Source organism: Haliotis cracherodii, unplaced genomic scaffold (genome assembly GCF_022045235.1).
Source record: "Haliotis cracherodii isolate W230 unplaced genomic scaffold, xgHalCrac1.p SCAF_18, whole genome shotgun sequence".
Lineage (NCBI taxonomy): Eukaryota > Metazoa > Mollusca > Gastropoda > Lepetellida > Haliotidae > Haliotis > Haliotis cracherodii.
The window spans coordinates 1,252,815-1,276,577 of NW_027266273.1; the positions used below are offsets into that span (position 1 = coordinate 1,252,815).

General features: G+C 39.1%; 2 protein-coding genes across 3 annotated transcripts; one reads left to right on the forward strand and one right to left on the reverse strand.

Annotated features, from left to right (window-relative positions):
• Nucleotides 1-869: 869 nt before the first annotated feature.
• Nucleotides 870-5,422, reverse strand: LOC139466092 (uncharacterized). 2 transcript variants are annotated; one of them, XM_071248106.1, is made up of 3 exons: nt 5,201-5,422; nt 2,467-2,611; nt 870-1,404 (listed from the first exon to the last, which is right to left on the reverse strand). In XM_071248106.1, exons 1-3 carry the CDS (start codon nt 5,348-5,350, stop codon nt 1,001-1,003), a joined length of 699 nt encoding a protein of 232 aa, XP_071104207.1. In that variant the 5' UTR covers nt 5,351-5,422; the 3' UTR covers nt 870-1,000. The 2 variants fall into 2 exon arrangements, with proteins under 2 accessions (XP_071104207.1, XP_071104208.1); XM_071248107.1 differs by lacking the exon at nt 5,201-5,422 and adding an exon at nt 4,572-4,927.
• A 3,120-nt stretch (nt 5,423-8,542) lies between these two features.
• Nucleotides 8,543-23,719, forward strand: LOC139466094 (uncharacterized). The gene is made up of 16 exons (XM_071248108.1): nt 8,543-8,640; nt 9,329-9,429; nt 10,325-10,423; nt 12,982-13,080; nt 13,363-13,461; nt 13,847-13,926; nt 14,443-14,782; nt 15,470-15,658; nt 16,002-16,285; nt 17,172-17,740; nt 17,978-18,126; nt 18,669-18,796; nt 19,046-19,146; nt 21,136-21,296; nt 21,450-21,574; nt 22,261-23,719. Exons 2-16 carry the CDS (start codon nt 9,331-9,333, stop codon nt 22,331-22,333), a joined length of 2,595 nt encoding a protein of 864 aa, XP_071104209.1. The 5' UTR covers nt 8,543-8,640; nt 9,329-9,330; the 3' UTR covers nt 22,334-23,719.
• The last annotated feature ends 44 nt before the right edge of the window (nt 23,720-23,763 follow it).

Genomic DNA, 23,763 nt, shown 5'->3' on the forward strand with positions numbered 1-23,763 from the left:
TCAAGGAACAATATAAGAGAACAGGTGGAAAACTTTGGGCTTGGGTTTGAGGGGGTCGGGGTCAGGGGTTGTAAGGCGCGGTAGCAGCTGGTTACTTGTGTCTGTGGCGACTACCTGAGCTTCCCTGTGAGCAGGTATAGGACATAGTGACGCTTGACTGAGGTGACTGCTGCGTTGGAGAGGAAGTCAGGGTTACTTTCATTCCATCGTCTCCGCAGAGAGTGGGGAAGGCGTTGATGTCCTCGAATGTGTTTAGATCGTGCTCGAACCTCTCTGAACCCATATACTGAACCATCATTCGATTTCTGCCCGGGCGGGCACCCACGCACACGTGGTTGTCACAGTTCTGTATGGTGCAGCTTGGTGGGTTACATCTTTGTAGGGCTCCAGGATTCTGTTGGCGTCCTTGATTATGCCTTCGAGTACCCAACATGAAACGACTAATTTGGGCACCTCCTTTTTAAAAAAAAAGTATGACTTGGAAGCAGTGACCGAATATCCTGTCCCAAACAAAAACCCTGACATCATAAATAGTTCGAATCAGGATTCTAACCTGCGATCAAGGGTTCGTCACAGGTATAAGGTGCGACTCTATCTCGGAACAATAGCAGTATTTTGTATCAAAGTTGGTTTGTTTCAATGTTTAAACTAATCATGCTTTGATTTCGACTGTCAATGTGGAGCACGTCATTTGACTTTAAGGTTTTGACGTCATTGCATTAGCATTACGGAACCATTAATACGAGTTTAGACAGCCACAATTTTAAGCTTGAAGTAATATGTTTGCATGAACGACCGACACCCTGCAATGGCAGGACGCAGGAACGGTTCGCGTAGTAATATCTGGCATGGTTCCGAAGTAACTAGGCCAGAAACAGTTCGTAACACAACTTTTCCTCGAATAAGAGTTTTAAACAGCAACTTCAGTAACAACGAAACGGTCTATTTAACATAGATACTCATGTCCGATACTCTTCAGTGGGGCATTCAAGATAGTCTTTTAACGAGCACGTAGCAGTGTGCCGCCGTAGCTGGAAACGCCTCCGCCAACGACCACAGTGGAGGAATTAAACGAAAAGGTGATCTTGGCGCCTTGATTTAGTCGGGAGACAGTTGTTAGAACGATTAGGCCGTTGTTGTGACCAGCCAGGGAATGTGCGTATGCAGTGCCAAGAATCACCCCGTTCTGGTTCAGGGTTAAATAGGAATCGTTATGGTGGTTAGAAATCATTACGTCTGCCCAGAACAAATACGTTCCAGAAACAGGTGCCTTAAACACGCCTGTCCTTTGGCTATAGGCTTTCCCTACATTCGTCTGTAGTGTATCAAACTTGAGAGTAGTAGACCATCCAGCTTTTTCTGCCTCCTGGGTCACCTCGAAAGCAACATCTGCGTCAAGTTCAACTGCAAGAATTTAAGGTAAAGCATTACAGGAAGATTCTTTGATATTCAGGAACATTTACACTTTGTTAGGGATAATTGCTGGTAGAAGGCTTGAGGTAGCCTGATAATTAATGGAGTGTATACTCAAAGGTGCCTGTATTTTTGCTGCAGCTATCATCATATTCAACTTACTAATTAGGGACTGTTTCGTTCATGAAATACAACATAGGAAATATGTCCGATGCGGTAGTGAAATAATAATTTACTTTCTCAGTTCATAACAAGTCTGTTACAATAAGCTTCATCTTCGATTATCAAGTGTACTTTATTAACACCATAGACCAGTTCGCTACCATAGAATTGTTTTGAGGCCGTTTCAAATGACACTACGGTAAAAAATAGCAGTCCATCACGATGGACAGAAATTCTGCGAAGGAGGTAGTGATGTCACTTCCAAAAGGAAGATGTGGTATTTCTGGGTCAGGATATTTATCATTATGCCCCGTAAAAATCTGGGTTAGAATTGATCCGCAGCAACCCATGCCTGTCGCCGACATGTTTGATGCATGTCATCGTATCCCTATTGTGTAGATCCATGTTCATGACACTTATTTACACGCCGTCAACAAATATACAATAAATAAAAGCGACAAAACCCTTTCCATATCCATTAGAAATCGAAGCGTGAAGACCCCAGGTAGAATAGGTCTTCAGCAACCCATGCTTGCCGTAAAAGGCGACTATGCTTGTCGTAAGAGGCGACTAACGGGATCGGGTAGTCAGGCTCGCTGACTTGGTTGAAGTATGTCATCGATCCCAATGGCTCATGATATCAATCACTGGATTGTGCGGTCCAGGCTCGATTATCCCACCGGTGGTAATCATCAAAAACAAATTTATTATGACAAAATAGAGGTAAAATACCCTGAATAATCAAAGATTTTCCTAACCAGATGTGTGATTGTTCCTAAAACAACGAATATAAACCAGGTATCAAATATTCAAGAATTTTGTAGTGTTGCAATAGTGCATTCAGATGCTCGGGTTTCTTCCTGTCAGTTCACTAGCGGGAAAGGTACTCACGGACTATGTGGGACATATTTTTAGTTGTTTTCTGCAGCACCTCCTGCTTTGCCTGCACAATGAGGAGCTCGTCCGAGGTTGTCTGTAATTTGTCCTCGGTGGCCTTCAACTGGGACTTGACATTCTCCAACTGCACCGTGTTTACCTGGCGGGAAGCACAGATAATTAGTCACATCGCTAATGTGGACAAATCCAGTGACACAAGTTTATTACACAACAAACTACAATGCCCGAACCGGAAGGAGTGAGTAAGGTTTTACGCCGCTTTTAGCAATATTCTATCAATATCACGGCGGGGGACACCAGACATGGGCTTCACACATTGTACCCATGTCGGGAATCGAACCCGGGTCTTCGGCGTGACGAGCGAACGCTTTAACCAGTAGGCTACCCGACGGCCCCTGAACCGGAAGGAAGGTTTTTTTTTACAAAAAGCGATCTGTCACAAAACGAAAACGAAATCAATGATATGGGGCATACACAATAATTACATCATGTCTTTAGAAATTGTAAGATATAATAGTAATTTCCGTACGACTGTGTGAACTCTTACATATTTGACACTCTCCAATGACGTCATAATAGAATTGAAGGCGTCATATTCTTCCTAACCTGCCTGGTTAGTAAAACGAGGAGCTTTATCAGCTATATCGTTGTTCCGACAATTATTGATCATGAACGCGATATCTATTTCGCCAGACCGATGAAATATTGACGGAACTGACTGCGGCATAAAACACCATTTGCTCCTTCACTCATTTCGTGTATTTTGTACAGGTAGTCTCTACAACTTCATGCATTTTCTATTCGCATGCTGGGAAATCAGTTCAATCATCGTGTGAAAATTCAACATTTCATGACACTCATACCACACAACAGAGTGTGTAGCTACTCCCTGTATTTCAATATTGTATGTCCGCTAGGAGCGACTTATCGTTACAATTTTACTACCACAGCAGTATCGTGATATCTAAAAACACCACGCTATGATTACACTATTAGTATTGGTCCAACTATTGCGACGTAATACTGTAAATCGTGAAATTAATGCGTCTCCAAAAGAATGCGACCGCTGGTCCCTAGCCAAAAATGCGACTCAATATGAATGCGACACCCCCCTCCCCTCAAAGCATCAGTGGATTTATATCTAAAGAAAACGTTATCTGCCATTTTTACAGGAGAATCCTCACAGAATCCAACATTACATTAATCCAATCACACACCAAATAGCACCGCTTATTTGCGCTGAGTAAAGTACTTCCGTTAAAACAGTACGTGTCGACCTTTGACGCATGCAGTCGCAAAGAACAAAGACACCGTGTTGCGTGGGTGGCGTCTGTCTGGACCTGCAAGTGTGATCGGTGATGGCGTAAGTGAGTAGAACACTTGTCTTGACCCAAGCAGTGAGAATTAACAGGATGTAATTAGTGTTTGAATGACAGTGATGTGGAATACAAAGTTGTTTGTTTTTAGTCTGTATTTCTGCTGTCCAAAATGTCTTATTGCCACTCGCATTTTTCGCATTATTTCATGCTCGTGTCAAGATTTACACTACAATATCCACAAAAACAATTCAGTAAAACAAGCAGGAATTTGTGATCTTCGGAAAATGGACCAACGCGAGGAACGTGCAGCGACAAAACCCTTTCTATATAAAATAGAAAACTCTGTATAAAGCAGAGTCAATTGTACGATTCCGACTATGTCACAAACACATGCAAAGGCAAGTCAATTGTTCATCTGAAAAAAAACCCAAATAAACCACCAGAAATAATCCACGATATGATGATGACTGACCGGCGAATGTCTGAACATCATACCACTAGTTCAGTGGGTATTTCCAAGGAGAGAGTACATTCCATTATCACAGAAACTTTTGCAATGAAGAAAGTATCAACTTCTTGGGTTAGAAAGCTTCTGACATTTCATAAAAAAGCTCGAAGTCTCGTGAAAATCTAATTGTTTGATGATCCAGAAATGTTCTTGCAACGATTTGACGCAATGGATGAAACACCTGAGTTCACCACATCTAGCCAAAAATAACATCCAAACAACAGTAACATCGTCATAGTGGGAGCAGGCATCATCCTTACCTATGTACCTACCTGCAGTCCTTTCATCTTGACTTGTGGTTTACTTGAGATAAATCTAATATATTCAGTAATTTTCTGACAGTGAGTGAGTTGTGTTTAACGCCACTTTTAACAGTATTCCAGTTATATCACGGCGTGTCAGCTTAATGTGGGAGGAAAGCCCGAAGTGATGAAGGTCTCAGACGTTTATCACTTCGGTGAAACCCACGAGCACGGGTATGGTGCTGCCAAACCTAGAAACATAAACTATCATAGGTTTCTGGCGTGTCCACGGGACGCTACTCTGCACAGCAAATCGCGGCGCCTTAGACGATTGGGCCACCCGTGCCCCCAATTTTCTGACAGATATGTATTCAAGAATACAGTGATACAAAGGATGACATCATATGTTTCCAAGATAAATGTTGTTTAAAGCCACTGTCGGTAAACAATCTGGTTTGAACCAGTGACAGCAAGCATTAGTGACGATTCACACAATTGGGGCACGGTGTCACTTAATCAGCCAAGACACCCTGCTTCTATACCTAGAACCTCCCGAGGTCGCTCTAACTTAGGATAATGACTATCCTGATCCCGAATCCTCACGAATGTTGCCAACAAACATGAATTAAAGAACAAACAGTAGAAAATAATACATTTACCTGAAACCGGGATTGTAGCGAAGTCATGGCTGTTTCCAAAGTCGACACGTGACTTACTAAACTCCTAAGATCAACCTGTCCATTTGGTTTGGTCAGCGGCATTATCAGGCCCGATGCCATAGAAAATAGTATGGCGAAACATAAACGCATGGTTCCAATCGTCTTACGTAATAGCCTGTCACTTGGAACCACACAAGTGGCTAAATGGCGTACATGGAAGTATGTCTGTGTTTACTGATAACATTTTAATATCTCAGAAATATGCCAGGAATGTAGGTTAGGAGCGGCTTCTATGTGTCCGAGTTTATACCCAGTATATGCGCATTTCGTTATTATTCCTCAATTATAATGTTGGTTCGGTATTGCAAATGGATCGTTGGATATTCGTTGACCGATGTATGATTTGCACTGAAAGAATTACCTAAAGCCGCGCTGGATGTGTATATATTCGTATTGGACATTGGTACTACGTGTTAGAGTGGAAGATAGAACTAAGTCATGATACGTACTATATCAGAAAACACTTATCCTGAGAGAGAAAATATATTTTAATGTTTCTATGAAAATAAAATATGACCCTTTTTTAAGTAGACGTTTTGGTATAAAGATCTTGGTTTGCTGAATATATGTCATTAATCTAACATGTCTTTCGGTGGTACGATTTTGTAGCCATTTGTTGTTAAAATCAATGAACAAAACCCGAAGCAATGAGTACGATTATACGTAGCTTTTAACACTTTCCATCATAAACAACACGTGACACTCATTGAATAGGTGGAGAAAAATATATCAACACATAAACAAGCACACAGTGTACACATCAGATCACAACGCACAAAGTTTATCAAGGTGCTCCGGTAAACATTGTTTTAGGAGTACCGGAGGAGGTTGAAAAGTAGCAAAGGCACAAATCCACGAGACTATGTAAGTATTAAAATAGTTAAGTCGTCAAAGGCAATACATAATGTCATTTCAAGGAACATGTCATGCGTGTCCTCACTTTTGGCAAAATGCTTGGCATTTCTCAATCAGAAATATTCCTTCAGGTAAACGCTATTTATTATGACATGGGTCGTGAAATAAATCTTGAAAGCTAGTCAGCTATTTGGTTTATGGACCACACAGTAAATATAATATCAGATACATTATATGGCATACAATTTTGTTGCCAGCAACAGCGTCATAGTGGGAACTGGTATTAGCCTCAAGCATACACCTGCTTGTAGTCCTTTCATTTTGACGTGTGGTTTATTTGAGGTATAGCTAATATACTCATGGAATAAGTTTTTAATAAATTCATGTCATATATGTTGCAAAAATGTAAAAACAACAACATTACCCTAAATCATTCAATTCTCACCCTAGAAATAGTTGGATCATGTTTGCATGCAAAATTAGTGACGTTTTTCGTCAGCTTGTGCGGAAATGGAGGCCAGATAACGAACTAACCAGATAGAGTGCAACATGTGCAATTGCCTAACCTGTGAAAAACAGACAGGTGCCATCTACATAGTATTACCATAACCTTTGTGAAACGAGGACATGTAGTCTGGAGTATTCTACTACGTTGACATTGACAATATTTAATTCTAATGGATAAATCAAGATTTCTGGAACAACATATTATGCATCTGATTATTTTGCGATCGCACAATTGCATGACATCTTGCATTTGGGCTTCTGTGTCATTTCAAAGAAACATTAAAATGTCCCCAGGTGAACTGTATCTGAACTCAAATGGTTATGAATCTCCAAAGTAAATATGTATTGCTCATAATCTTCAAGTTGCCAACCTGTTCAAAAGTTCAATTTAGGGCAGTCAAATCTACTGGTAGCAAAGCGCACAGGCTTGGCTGCAGTGATCTAAACGCCGACAAATTTGCCAGATTTATATCCGACAGCCCGAGATGTTGTTGTGGCTATCATAAGGAAGATGCACTTCATTTCTTTATTACGTGTCCCTTAAACAGTACAGTAAAGCAAAACATGTATTATTCGTTAAAGGCTACGATTTAAATTCAATTCTAAATGGTAATTCAAATGTAACGACAGTAACAAATCTTGAAATTTTGAAATCGGTGCACAGTTTTATTCTATCTTCTTGCCGATTTAGAGATTTTGTCTGAGATGATGGCTTTGCTATATGATACTGCGATGTTGTTGTGTTGAATGTAAATAATAATATAACTGTAGTTATGGAAGATAATCCAGTAATTAAACACTTACAGAACAATACTTACCTTTAATGCCAATTATACAATGTATGCTATTGCTATTTCTCATGCCACTATCCATACATTGCTATTTGTATATGTATCATGTTTTGGAGAGGCATTCAGATGAGCAAAATTTGCTTGTTTGCCAATCCCTCCACTGTATGGAAATAAATATGTTTATATCACATTAAAACCACAGCAGGTTTATCTCATAACTTTAGACTATGAATTCACGCAGCATGACTCAGACATGCTCTTCATTATTGTTACGTCTTTATCAGTTGTTCCGTGCCCAAGTGTACTAGAAAGGTGTGGTGAATAGACAGAGAAGAACAGTACGCGTGCACTTTCATTCTGAACTTTCAAAATTTGAAGCAAGACTGAAAATATTAATATTAATTAGTTATGAATATATGGATTGATGAATCTGTGTACATAACAACCGACTTGTCAGGACACCACAGGGTGGCATTTGTTGCGTATTTGGATAAAAATATAGAGAAAACTTCTTTCCCTTTCAAACCAGATAGTTCAGATAACTTGTAATAAAGAAATGTTATGCAGAGTTGGACTTATCCTAGTATGAAAGAAGAAGAAAAATCAACCTTCAGTCCAATTAAAGATCGGTATTTCACATTTTCAATAAAAAAGAGAGGCGTTTTCTACTTAATACAGACAGAATATGATAATGCTAAATGATCACAGTTTCGTCTGCCTTTGAGTACATGTTTATGTTTGAACAATGGAATCTGGGATTCAAATCCACGATCAGGAGATCCTGACACGGCAAAGGGTTGCAGCTCTGCGCAGATAATTGTGACCTATTAGGTTAACTGACACCTATGTCCTCTACATAAAATGGACGAACTCCAAAGTCGGGTCTTTATGAATATTTATGAATATCATATACGATTCTATATCCCCCGCACACTGCTATTGAGAAACACGAACACCCTAGCAGAGATTCACTTGGCAATAAATCAGTTCAGCGGATTGCAGTGTCAATAGCTGTAGCGCATACCCCTTTTGTAGGCACTTGACAACTGTTGAATTCAAAACAGAACATAGCGTATCTCCCAACGATCACGACCCTTTACATATTCAAGAAAGGGACCATATCACTACCACGCATAACCGCCGTCATATAGCTGGAATATTGCTGGGTGCGGCGTTAAACAACAAACCAACCAACCAACCACGCATAACTGAGGATTTCATATTTGGGTATGTATTATGCTTAATTTGTGTGTCTATCTTTAGTCATTTCAAAAGAAGACTGTTGTCTCACACACGACATAATTGCAGCTGTTTTTAAAGAATACCCCTTTGTCTTTGTGTGTAGAAAATGACAATCTATTCATGCTTGTTTGTATTTTGCATTAATAAAGAACAAATAAATTCCAAACAAGTTTCTATGTTGTCCAAATATCAGTTTGTTTTACACCCTCATGTCAACCTCGAATGTTTCATTAGTGCAAAATATTGCATCGTCCATACATCATGCAATGAAGAACAGGCATTACTTGTAGATTATGTTGAACTATGGGCCTATATGGACTCACAGTTTGCCATGAATACACAAATTGATGTGTCACAGTGTGTGTGTTCGTGTGTGCGTGCGTGTGTGCGTGCGTGCGTACGCGTACTTGTGTGCGTGTGTGCGTGTGTGCGTGTACGTGTGTGTGCGACAGACAATCCAATGATTGATTTTGAGCAACGGACCCACGACTTCAGGGGTAGGATGATACGCGATTAATCAAGTACCCAAGCTTAACCGCCCGATCCCCTAATGACTTGGTCGCTGGAGAACCCGGAATACCCACGGAGTGCATGAATAACTAACTGTTAAGTTACACTGTATATATCAAACTGAAATCATCACAAATAATTTTTAATGTCGCATGTCCTTCAGCCATGACAAGAAAAGCTTTATTTGAGGCTATTGGCGCCAATTCTTTGAAGACGGTGGAAAAACTGCTCAAGAGTGGAACAGATGTAAATGGAAGCGATTGGGTAAATATCAGTGGTATATGTATGTAGCAAAGCAAACCAAAGTATTTTTGTTTTACCAGAGAAAATAGTTTGTTTTTGGATACACATTTCATGAGTTTTGAAAAAAATCAAATTATAAAACTAATTTATGAAATCATTTATAACAGGGTGGGTGGGCCGATGAGATGGCATCATGAAAAAATGACGCAGCGAAAGAGCTTGGGGCGCCGACACGTGCCACAACTACATAATTAACTACACTGTATATATATACATTGCCCAAGTTCCTTTTTCTGTAAATATAACATCTTTTTTTTAATTTGAACATTATTTAGGGACTGGTCATTTATTATAGGGAGGGCACCGGGGTCATAATAAGTATGTATTCTATTTCATAATTATGTACATTTTTGGGGTCTGGATGGGTGAACAAATGTACAAATAGTTCCTATAATAAAGTGCGTGCGAGCGAGTGTGTGACTAATACTATCGCACCCCTACACTATTTGACCAGTCCCTCAGTGAAGTATCCCAAAGAGTTAAATGAGATATATTCAAAATATAGATACTAATTACACTGGGATTATTTACCCCGAGTTGTCAAATACTCGAATTTACTTATACAGTATGTATTTTCTATGATAAGTTTTCATTCATATTTTAGTATACCGATAAACCTAGTTTATCTCTAATTTTGTAGAATTATAATGAACAACTGTATATTAAGAAGAAAATAATTCGTATCCAAATTCATTAATTCGGACGATTACACGCAGAATGTTCCAGTCCGAATTAACTGGGTTTCACCAATATTCATAAAATTAGTTTGGAAAGTGTAGTGTCCGGATTAATGGGGTCTCAGTGTGTGTTTATTACCTCAGATAATCAAGGTACCAGTAAGCATGTTATTTTTCAGTCCGACAAGACACCATTGCTCCTTGCCATTGAAGGTCAACAAACAGACATTGTCACCTGCTTATTGGAACACGGAGCCAAACCTGACCTAGCTGACAAGGTGAGGGTGCACATGGGAATTTATGCCACACCCAGCAGTATCCCTTCAATTACACCACGTTCAATAAGTACTCCATGCGGGGTCAAGGGTGGCCCCATCGTATAAGGCGCCGCGATTCGCTGTGGAGAGTTGCATCCCTTGGGTACGCCAGAAAACCTATGATTGTGGGTTTGAATCCCGGTTCGCCCTGATTGTGTTTCTAGGTTTGTCAGCACCATACCCATGCGCGTGGGTTTCACCGAAGTAGAAAACGTCTGAGACCTGCATCACTTCGGGCTTTCCTCCCACATTAGGCTGACACGCCGTGATATAACTGGATTAATGTTAAAAGCGGCGTTCAACCCAACTCACTCACTCACTCACTCACTCACTCCTCCATGCAGCGGTTGTCATGCTTGGGTTAGACTCCATTATGTACAGCCCCCATCCCCCGTGGTGTTTAACCCCGTTATAGTGCAGGTTAAATTTTCATCCAGAATATTTATAAAACAACTTCAATTCCATACATAACATGTAATCAAATGTTAACTTAATTTTGTATCAATGTGAAATTTAATGTGCGTGCTTTCGACGAGTAGTCTAAAAGGTATGTACGGATAAGACAGGACGTTAAAACGTGACTCCAAACGTAACCCGAGTTAACCTGGAAGATCAGACTTACACCTCATTTCATTGTAGTTGAGATCCTTAGGACACAGAAAGGGGTGGGAGTGTTCCAAGTAATGCGATAAAGGGGCTTTGTAAAGCTCTAGGTATATATGTCAAGCAGCTAGATAATATTTATGATCTTCCTGGTTAGAAGCGACCAATCATGTGTTCATTTGTATAACTGTACTATGCATCCGTGCCCGACCTTCAATTGAATACCAAAGACATGTTTGGGCCTAGACACCCAAACTACCCCCACTGAATTGTAAAACAAACATATTTCTTAAATATTTATATTTACCTATAAGCAGCAGAATCTCTCCACTTGTACACAGTAACTCAAAATAAACATATCGTCTTTAGTTTCAAAATGATGAATGCGCTAGCGTGTCGCTGGATTATCTGGTCCATTATGTTATTGTCTACTTTGTTTACAGGCCGCCGTCGCATGGCAAGGGTACAGCTGCGCGGCGTCACGCAACAAATAATCACTAACTATTTCCTGCAAAGCGTGCGAGTAGCGGGTGCTGCCGGGAGGGCAGGACATGCATACACATTTAAGTGATCACACTGTTTATGTTCCAAGATAGACGTATCATTTCTTTCATTAGACAATGCGATCTTTGGTGAATGTACTTATGTATTATGAGGTATATGCATGAGTCTCCATTTGCTCACGAAGCATGTGTGAGTGAGAGTGAGTGAGTTGGGTTGAACGCCGCTTTTAACATTATTCCAGTTATATCACGACGTGTCAGCTTAATGTGGGAGGAAAGCCCGAAGTGATGCAGGTATCAGACGTTTACCATTTCGGTGAAACCCACGAACACGAGTATGGTGCTGACAAACCTAAAAACATAATCGGGGCGAACCGGGATTCCAAACCACAATCATAGGTTTCTGGCGTGCCCAAGGGACGCAACTCTTCACAGCGAATCGCGGCGCCTTAGACGACTTGGTCACCCGTGCCCCCTAGCATGGAAATACGGTGTGTGTGTGCGTGTGCGTGTGTGCGTGCGTGTGTGTTTGTTGTGTATCGCCGCACTCAACATTATTCCATGTATGTGGCGGCGACCTGTAAATCTGTCTGATCCTGGACCAGATCATATTCACGAGTTTGCGATATGTCCTTGTAACTGTACATATTACGTACGTAAGACAAATCGCAAAACACTAAGCATCCTGTGTAGAGCATCCTTCCGTACAACTACATTGTGTTTGAACTGTCGAAGCAACCATTTTAATATATAATCTCTTTTTAATGGTTAAACGCTATTATAACGTGAATAGATGTGTCCATGTGGCAACATATCCTATATATTGTTAGTTATTTCTGATGAAGACCGCCTCCGTGGTCTAGTGGATACATCATCCGCCCGCAGAGAGGAAGGTCGGTGGTTCGATCCCCGGCCGCGTCACATCAAAAGACGTTAAAAGATGGTACTTTTTGTAACCTTGCCTGGCGCTCGACATTAAGGGGCTAAGCAAAGGACTGCTCGGCTCAGAGTTAGCATACTGAGTCTGAGAGAGGTATTCATGTCGATTCACTCCCGGGACCGACTCATTCATACGAGTTGCTCCGCGAGATAACAATTTCTAGAATGCTGACTGTACCTGTTGAAGAGCAAGACAATTGTATGCCTTCTACGATCTACTAGATGCACCCTCACGCACGCATGCACACACGCACGCACGAACGCACGCACGCATGCGTTCATACATACTAGTTATTGTCATAACCCGGTATACGTTTTTAAAGGGACAAACAAATTGCGGTGTGCCTTTCGTTACGACCGCATCAACCGCCTCATGTCCGTATTGACAAGAGCTGTATCGTGTGATCGATCAGTTGGACTGTCAACCAACCTGTAAATCCACATTGCCTATATCATTGCCATGCATATTTACAGGATGGGAGAAGTGCTTTTCACCATGCCATGATGTCTGGTGTACGAGGCATTCTACAGATCTTGCTGACGAGAACCGTTAATATTAACCTAGAAGATAAGGTATCTGGTATTTTAGCTGTTGTCACTATCTCTCTTGGATAAAAAACTTACGTGTACAATGTATACAAACATTTGTGTTAATAAATGAAAGAGCGTTTGAAACATTTCAATTAATTTCCGAAAGTCAATTCTCATTTCAATTTAAATACTTGGTTTTCAAATGACCAAGTAACATGTAATACAATAACAAGCATATTTCGGGATGATAATAAATTGAACAATCATCTTATTAAATATCATGTAGTCATTCCGTTTCTATCCTGATACACAATTATTTTTTAGAATGGTCAAACGCCACTCCATTATGCCGTGGAGAGAAAATGGACACAGATAGTAGAATGGCTGGTTTTTCTGGGGGCTGACGTCAATAAAGAAGACAGAGTTCGTAAAAATGATTTGATATAAAGTGATCAAACTATTCTGTACCAACTCTAGAGCAACAGAAGTAATGGTTTCTGTTTGAACATGAACGATGCTGAGTATATAATAACTGACTGTTTCATGCCATTCAGCACCACCAGAGGCAATGTATGTTTTTGAGCCCACTTGGATATTTCCAAGGCAGAACGTCTCACTACCCTACCCGACTAAACTGGGGTACGGGTACAATTTGTAACTTAATCTTTTGTCATGGTATTCTCAACCCATTTAATCTAACAACTGATTATCATGTCCCAAACACGTTTTTACTGTAATGCGCGATATATTAAAATATGTCTGTCTTAAAACAACATTCACTCACTCATTTACGCTTTTTCTTGAGTAGATGGGAAACTCTGCCAAGTCTCTTGTCGGCGACGAGAAATTGCTTAGGGGCGCAATTGAACAACCTGTGGATTTAGAAAGGTAATAAGAAGACAGTCTTAGTAGCTATACAGCACAAGTGGTAGTAATTCCTCTTTCGATACAGTAACAAACGTTACTGTAATCACACATCAAATGACAAATCTTAACTATCATGAAAAGGGATATATGACTTTAATTGACCATTTCTTTCCAACTGTTTCGCAACAAATCACTTGTCAAGACATGTTGAAATGTAGCTGTTTTACATTTAAGTGCTATTTGTGTACAAAAGCAATTTTCTCACCTTTCAAGCTTCGTTCCATCGCTAATGGACAATGGAAATATCCATAGCCAAGTCATTAAATTTTAACCCGTGTACAGAAAGTCGCCAGGCAGAATTGAATAAATGAAATTTTGAATTTGTTTAGAACACTTAAAACCTTCGAAGAAGAAGAGAGTACTTTTAGTTATGAACTTCAAAAAAAGCACAATATGATGACTAAGAACATGATCACAATAACTTGTTTGTTGGGTACGTTTTGTGGCTTTATAAGTAATGATTACAATAACATTCAGACATACAGAACGAATCCTAGCTGACCATTGCGAGGAGAAGTGTATCAGGAACATGACTATCAAATTTGGGTCAGAAACTGACTTTGGTTCTTCAAAGACATTCATGCTGCTCAAGCGATACGAACCAACCACGCACCCAAAATGTCCTGCTAAGAAGAAAGACGAATCCTTCTGGGGAGAGCTGGTTGAATGCCGTATATCGCAACCCAATATTCTCTTGACAATCACTTTCCCTTTGCAAGACAAACCAAGCTCCTATTCTGAAGTGTTTGTGAAGTATGCAACCATGGATAAAGAGGAAAAGGAATCAGTTGCCCAAACAGTCTTCATGACAGTGGAGGTACGTGTGATGTCATGTTTAAAGGTTTACAGTAAGCAATGTCCTGTCACTGCTGCATCCTGTGATGTGCAACTCAATCCGTATTTCCCCGGAAAGCAACGCGTGCAGTTATATGTAATGAACTGACAGGACTAGATAGATTGACAGGATGGATCAGGGTTAATCAGAATTGACCTGGACTGACGAAATTACGATATTAGAACACTGAGCTTGAATCCAGCTTGAGCACAACAGCCAATGTGTCCTCATATTACAGTAACTCATGTCAGTAATCACTCATGAGCATGTGATTGAATTAGGTTTACCGCCTCTTCAAGCACCAAGTTTTATTCCGGCGTGTGAGATTACTATACGAGGAACACCCAAGGTGAAGCAGGTTGTTTATGTGTACCACTTGAGTGGAAACTAGCTTGCACGGTTCTGGTGACCACAAAACCAAGAATCATAATCATAACAATTCTGAAATTCGCATTCACAACCAGCGGATCCTGTCGCGACTAAGAAGCACAATTCTGCACAACGAATTCCTACTCCTGAGTAGACCGTTTTCACATAAGGTAAATAAAATCGTGAAATTAGTGATACTGTGACAACGAATGAATATGAGAATTGACGTATTTGTTTCATTTTACAGAACCTTTAACATTCATAGTTTCACACATGCTTGAAATAGATCATCATTTTCAGCAACGTTGGATAGCAGAAGCCAAAATAAATATTGGAGCCTGTGGCTGGTTTGTCATTTGCCATAGGCCAGGCGAAGAACTACTTGAAGTTCCCGCCAATGGTGGGAAGATTACATCTACTCTTGATACGGACGTGGAAATGGACATTCCAAAGAATACATTTGAAAGACCTGGGAGTATATCGTTCAAGGTAAAAACTTGTCAATGTTTGATGATAATTTCCTATATGTTTTATACACATATATCACCATTGCCAGGCATAATGTTTAATCACTTTGACCACAGTTATTTCAAAGGAAACCATGCATGAATCATACCACAGGTTTGGGGCCTTGTTCCACAAAACAATCTTAGCGCTAATACTATCTTAGTTCTTGCTCTACATTCAGTAGTCATTTCGCTAACAGTATTTTGTGGAAAGAGAACTTGCATTTGGTACTACTAATACTGAAACATATTATGATCATGTCTGTTTATGAATGCGAATCAAATATCTCTTGTTGGCATGCATGTCTATTTGTTGTTTCTTAAAGGTCGAGGAGTGTCTGCCAGTTACAAAAGACCTAGATGCAATTCTGTCATTTTCGAAGTTTTATGACATTGAGCACACGTCTGGGACCCAGCCGAAGCAAGGTATCCTCCTGACATTGCCTCTCCCGGATAAATACACAGGGAAGGGGGAACTTGTTGTCTTGTCCAGGGCTGGACCCGAGAATGTCTCAAGCGTTGAAGAGGATACAGAATACTGGACCTTCCTTGACACTGACATCGAGATCAAGGGCAATGTTGCAAGCTTTACCATCAAGCATTTTTCAACGTAAGAATTGTTCATAGTCCATGTTTTCCTGAGAATGATAAAGGTTGAGTGGATGTTGGTATTCTGATTGGTCTTGTGAATAATTTGGTCGGTTATATAACGTGCTTCCATAGCACACGTATTTATGAACTAACACAAACCCATCAGCGGTAATGCTCATTTGTTTCAGCTCGTGTCGTGGTGATATGAAATGGTATTGCCCCTGTGGCCAGGGCTATAACAGTCCCCTGACACTCTAATGCTTGTCGCGAGTCGTAAATAAATTGGATTGATGACTTGGTTGATTACGTGTCAACGTACAGTTTCGTGGGAAGTTGATCATAAACCACTGGTTTGTCTGGCCAAGATTATATACAGGTCGTATACAGCTGCAAAGTTGTTTTGATGTCAATGGCTTTCTTCCAGATCCTTGAATATTTGAGCAGAAACAAAACATGTAATGATACAGCATTACGCTTCTTAGTCCTGGCACTAAGGCAAGTACGTAGTTCTGACACTATTTCTGACATCACATATGACTCTATTTGTCTTGGCAAAATAGTTGACCTGTGCAAGCATTAATACTTATCGCTTTATAGGGTTTTAAGTCGTGCAGAGTAACACCAAAGACTAATGATCATAGTTGCCAATCCCAGATGGTTCCTCAATGTTTCTTGGTTTTGTCAGCACCATACTCGTAGTCGATATAACTGAAATACTGTTCAAAGCGGCACTAAATGGCAATCATTCGCGGACTCTAAATACATCAATTATATATCTGACGTTGAGACATAATACAAGAACAACAACACGGCTTGCTTGAACCCGGTTGGGTGGATGTATCTTTTCGGAATTGAGAATATATATGTTCCTGTTTCATATGTTGTCCTAAATTAATGCTACACAGAAAGGCGATGATGGAGAGTCCGAGAAACACACCAAGACGCACACAAAGAAGGCAAATATCAAAATGTCACAGAAGGAGAAAGATTCACATAGTAACATTTTTGGCATATGCAAAACAACTGTCTCCAAAATTACATGATGTCATAGTGGAATGTTGTAAAGCCGAAAACCTAAAGAGACGCACTTCAGCTTGGGAGAAGGCCAACTACTCCTGCCTCCGAGTTAGCGGGATGTTCCAAGCTCGACCGGAACACGAGTACGGCATGGCTGTCGCTGGTAACGCCAAATCCCTGTCCAATATCTCACGGCTGAAGATCACTTACTTCCCAGGGATGAATTGTTACCAGCCTTTGGAACTGGAAGTGATCGACCTTAAAGACATCAGTCGGGCAACAATTGCTATAAACAATCTGCAGACTGCCGACCACGACGTGCTCACGTTTCTACCGTTTATCCTAGATATAAATGCCTATTCTTCCCAGAGCACTTCTGTATCCAAATCCGCTGTTGATGAGGTGGACAGAGGACTGGATGAGGCTTATGATCCTGAACTGTACGAGTCCAAAGGCAGTACGTACATGTCCTTCACATAGGAAATTTATTACAGTTTGCATTTTTCAGATGAAGTCTAAATTCTTAATGAATACGAATAACAGTAACATCTAAAATAATGTCACGAGGAAGTATTTTTAAGGGATCTCAAGGTTGATCACATTGAAAATATCAAAGAAAAATCAATACAGTAAACAAAAACTCGTCCTGCACAGATATGAATCGTTTTCAAACAAAAAATTACTATATTTTCAGAATTCATAGTAGCAGATCTTACAGCCAGTCTGTCAGTTCAAGTGTTTTGTTCCTGGTGGAAGATTTGGCTATACCTTGGTCACCCTTTACCTATGTTGATGGATCTGCTTCACAAGGACCTGTATGACTCTCTTGAGGGAAGCAAACAGGTATGGTGAATGTGCAGGGGGCAGTTGAGCAAAGCGATTGCAGCGCCACAACTATCGTAATGCCATACTTTACAATTGACTTTTGAAACCACCATTTAATATTCTGGTGGTTTAAGTTTGGTTTGAGATGATTGTTAAGGTAAAACCGGAGGACATTTTTTTCTGCTGTCATCTGAAATGAGTTATTCCTTCTTACCCCTCTCCCCACACCTCCAACCCGCACGCACCCCACACATCCACACCCCTACACCATTGCAAATATCAAATAGTTGGTCCCTCATATTACTTGCAACACTACAATTAGTTTGTGCCAGTACACGTATGTCCTGAACGGAATTGGTAATATGAAAAACAAAATTCAGTGCTGGTGAAATATATACTTGTCACTATAACATAAATATCATATTGACCTCTTAAAGAGTGGATAGTATGTTGACATATCGCAAGCCGCCAGTAATACTATATTTCATCCGATACATTGCAAAACGAGAGTGTTGCAGTTGAACTCAGGACATTACGATAAATATACAAACACGTTACAGGTGTTGCGAAAGTGGTTCTCAGCAAGTGCCAAAGCCGCAGACTTTGGCATCACAAAGCTTACACAAGCACTGGTGAGAGTAGACAATCTGTCTGCGGCACAGTCAGTTATTGATTATCTGGAGATGTGGTAAGTATTTATGTATTATACAGTATCTTCATCTCTGTGAACTTGTTATAATACAATGTATTTTATGCTTAGTCACTGTTGTTAATATTTAGGTTACGACTAAAGGAATTTTAAGCCCTAGAAAAACACGTGACTTCTATATATACTCCTTTCCATTGACTATAAGTTAATCTTAACGAGACGAAAATGAACCCACTTGGATTATCCATCAAATCATTGTATTATCAGCCTTTGAATCTGTTTTTCTAGCTGGAAGTCATCTGATTGCAAACATGAATGGCAGAATAAGCCATTTTGGAACTGGTTGAAGAACCAGACCTTCAGCCTAGACAGTTTTATAGGAAACACTAGTAAGTCTTTTGTGAAACAAAGAGTGAAACTTGTAAATTTAGACAAAATACGACAGTAATACATTTCATTACGTTACCTGATGTTACAATATGTAATTATCCCCCGCTACAACGAAGATACTGAAAAAGATTCCCTCCGTCCATGTTTCCGTGTGTCCCGATGCCGTTTCCGGAACAGATCTCGAAAACAATAAGAAGTGCTGCACTTACGAAACTTGGTAAAATGGAGTTTTGCCTTTTACTATTATGGTTTCCGCAATAATATATTTTTCTGTTTCCATGGATGCAAGTTGCAGGAGCAGACCTAAAAAACTATTAGGGCTACATTAATAAAACCTAGTGCACACATATTCACCATAAACTTGACGTTTATGTGTAGTTTTTATGGTTGAAGGTCCTTTTCCATGCAAGTGCTGAACTGGTGCCCTTTGTTGTATTCAGGAAAGTTTTGTGTTTTTTTCGTTTCCAAGACAACATATTCACAATTCAGTAATTCTGTATGTAATTGTGTATGCAGATATCATTCATTATACTATGTGTTAGAAAATGTTCTCATGAATCTTTTTGTTGTTTTGAGAGGCAACTAAATGGCTCGGTGGTTACTTGGTGACTTGGTTGTGTGACATCGTACTCTGAGAGAGTGGGACGTTTAATGCGGATTTAAATAACAAACAAGCATCGGAAGCATCATAAATCATTTCAGGAATTGTTTATTTTGTGTTATTATAATTAGTGTTTTGAAAATATTATATGTGACATTGCTGTCAAATTGGAAGTTCTGTGTTATGAAAGGTATCATTACTAATTCACGTCATTTGAATGACGATAAAAAACATTTAAAGCATAGATGGAGTACTTTGGAGTAATAGTTTCTGTCATAATGTCAGTTGGATAATCTTTAGGAAGAACCTTTTTTGGTATCATGAGCTCACATATCCATGGCGAAATCTGTTTTGCATAGCCAAGTGGTAGTGCTGTGCAACTCAGACCCAGACTTTGATCTAATATCCATCCTAACATCATTTATATCTATTAATATACATTTTCATTTCATTTTGTGATAATTAGATGTTGTTTTTTTTGTCTCCAGTTGAATGTCAACCCACTACTTATAAACTCTGATACCCTTTTCAATAATCTTCCACAGCTTCATCTGGACTTCCCCTTTCTAGTTTTAGATCTACCCATCACCTGTTTTTATAACTGTTTAGCACCTTGACTTCCTCAAACCTATTGGGCTAGATGCTACATGTCTTCTTAGAGGCCACCTTAAAATTGCACTCAACATGCATTCTGTATCAACTTTCTTGGAGGGACGTCTTTGTGTTAAGGGGAGGGACATTTCAATAGTATTGTCTTTTTCCATCATTTTATTAAATACTCGTAAATGCACTTATTAAAAGGGCTTCACTGTGATTTACTGAAGTAATTGTGTATTCTACATAAATATTAGTCAGCAAGACGTACAAAACACTTTATGAGCACATGGTATTCAACCACGTGCTACACTATACATATATTAATGAATTTAAAGACTATTTGCTTGTCACTTTTATTGAGAAATACTCTTATTGTATTTTTTCTGCATAACTTTTCATGGAGGTATTACCTTATTTTCATAATGTCCCTCTCAACAACACTTAATCAATAATCAATCATCAAAACAGACGTCATGCTTCTGACAAGCAAACAAGTGGATGAAAATATACCTTTTCTTACACTTCAAGCTACAAATGGTACACAACGTGAAGCGCAATTTTGAAACCAGGCTGAGAGAACCTGTAGATATCACCGGGCTTGTTGATGAGAGGATGATACTTAAATGGCTAACTCTTCGTCAGCGTCAGACTATAAATATAAATATACATGTACATATGATTAAAATATTGAGTGGTAAACCTTACATTATAAGATGCACCCTTCCATTTTTGTTTTGTCAGTATTCTATAATGCAGATGAAACCGACTGTTTCTGAATTTATCTCTGCAGGTGCGCCGGAGCCAATGTCAAATATGTTTCTCCTTGATATCCTGAAGTACATCGAAGTTGAGCCCGAGAATTTGGGAACATTTTTGGGTTTGACAAAACAAGAAATTGATACAACAACATGCAATATACACAAGGTTGGCCGTGAATGCCGGGTATTTGTGGTAAATATACATTTAATGATAATTAAACCAAAGAATCAAAACTAGGCTTTCAGACTTATTGAAATTTTCTATCCTATTTTCAAGCCATTTTAGGAATTGCTCCTCTCATTCAAATGCATGATACAATGCATGTGTATGACATGGCATTTTAAGGTGCTGCTGCGAGCAAGAGAGAAACATCAACATGGATCTGGAAGCCTTTATGCGTTATTGGAAGGACTAGAGCAACTGGATCAAAATGATGCGAAGGAGTCCATCATGCAAGACACTGAAACGTGGTAAGGAAATCCCCACCCACCCTATACCCACACTTCTCTTCATGAAAAGCCCATATTTATAGGACAGCTTTCATCTGTCTTGAAAATGGCCAACATATGTTATAACGTCAACACAAAGTTGTTCGTACCATCTCCACGAGGGATTTCATCGTATATTGCGTTGTATATGTATTGGTAAATGTTTACTGTCGATACTGTATCGACATAAATTTATGAATTTGATAGTAACTACTCGATACTAAATTAATAATTTACTGCCACAGAAATATTTACATTTATTAAAACTACAATGGTTAAGACAACGAGAAGGCAGAAAATTAAGTTTCAAAGAATTAATGGATCAGCTTTGTTGATATTTAACATTAAATTACAGTTCTACATGGTTATTTTTAACCAATCTTCATACACAATAGTTAATCGTATTTGTATCCGATATATTGATATATTGTGATCATTCTGAGTCGATATATCGTTACAGAGATTTCCATCTATGACACTTCTAATCTATCTGTAAACAAATGATGTTTGTCTATGTCCATTTCTTAACAAGTTTTCATCCTTATGTATCATAAATGATAATCTTTGCTGACGTAATGTTTATTCGAAAAACGTGGGTACAAAATAAAAGAAAAAGAAAATTACCAGAAAGATTATTTTCAGATGAATGTTGTTTTCTTTGATTAAAGGTTACAATCTGATGGACAATCCAATGGAAAGATTGCGGAACAAATAAGAATGGTTATTGACCAGTTCACCTAGATCATCCAGGAAGCCGTGCCAGTGGATGACTCTTATTGTCATGGATATGTTTTTGCAGGGCAGGATTAAGGGAAAAGAAGACACTGTTACCTTGCACTTTTATACATATGATTATACAATATATTTAACTCGTAGTGACTTGAAGCATTCAGTTGTTGCTCCCACTAGCAATAATAACGTCTGTATATTTGAAATTACTGTAGAAGCTTGCCTAACCACACAGCCTTATATTTATCAACTCTACCTGTAACTACTTCATGTTACCAATTCGAGTTTTCCTTACCTAGCACAAATTTCAGCTTTATATTGTTCCCACATATTCGTTAAATATTACGAAACGCCTTTGTTCAACCAACGTCAACAGGAAAAGCCGCTGAACTTTATTCTGAATTTCGAATCATTCAAATTCTGTACTGTTACTTGAAATATTCCATCACAGTTGTTCCTTAACAAGTGTGGTGGCTTATTGAAGGTGCTATTATTATAACTCTACACGTCTACACAGTCAGTATGATATGGCGCCTTAGGACCAATGACTGCATGGGAACCGCTGATGTCTTTTTGGGATGCATACCTATCATTGATAATAAACTAAATAGAATCCTATCCGGTGTAAATTGCAATTGTAACGGATGAATAGATAATAAAACATTCTTAGAGTTCTATATTTGCTGAATTTTAATGTATAAGACCAAATAAAATGATATTATGATGATGCCAGTCAGATGTACAGATTTCACATGAAAGCACATCTTTAGATTCTGTACGACCTTATGGACACAAATACTTTCAGATTGTGTTTCCTTGTATTAATATTTGTTTTCCTCATTAGGACATTAGTATGGACCAACGCAGGCTAAACGAGTATTATTTGCCATATTTGGCATATTGTTGTCAATGCTTATGCCGTTACTTTTCTATGAGTACTTTATTAAGATATATTATACCAAACTTTGGTCTATAATGTTAAATACAGGAAATAGAAGTTGTACCTCTGGCATCTTGAAAACGAAGATTAAGACCTCCGTACCATCGCATGTAGTGCAAGGCCAATGTGGTAAATGTTCGATGTATATGTATACCTTCAAAAAGTCAGTCTAAACTAAATGATCGTTGCCAAGAAATAGTATAAAATGCTTGTAAAATGGAAAGCAGTGGTTGTTAAAAAGGAATCTAGTGTCAAGCAAATATAACAAGTGTATGGTTTCGAATGTGTTTGACAAGAAGAGATAGTTCGATATGCTTTTATTATCATCAAATGTAACCATCTTAAAATGTATCAATTAATATACATTGAACAGCCTTCATTATAAGAAACTAGTACTTTCTCACTTTGTATTTCTCGATGTGTGACATGGACCTCTGGCCTGTATTACTTCTGAATAAAGTCACTTACTTGCTGATATTTTTGTCATATACATATGTAAAAT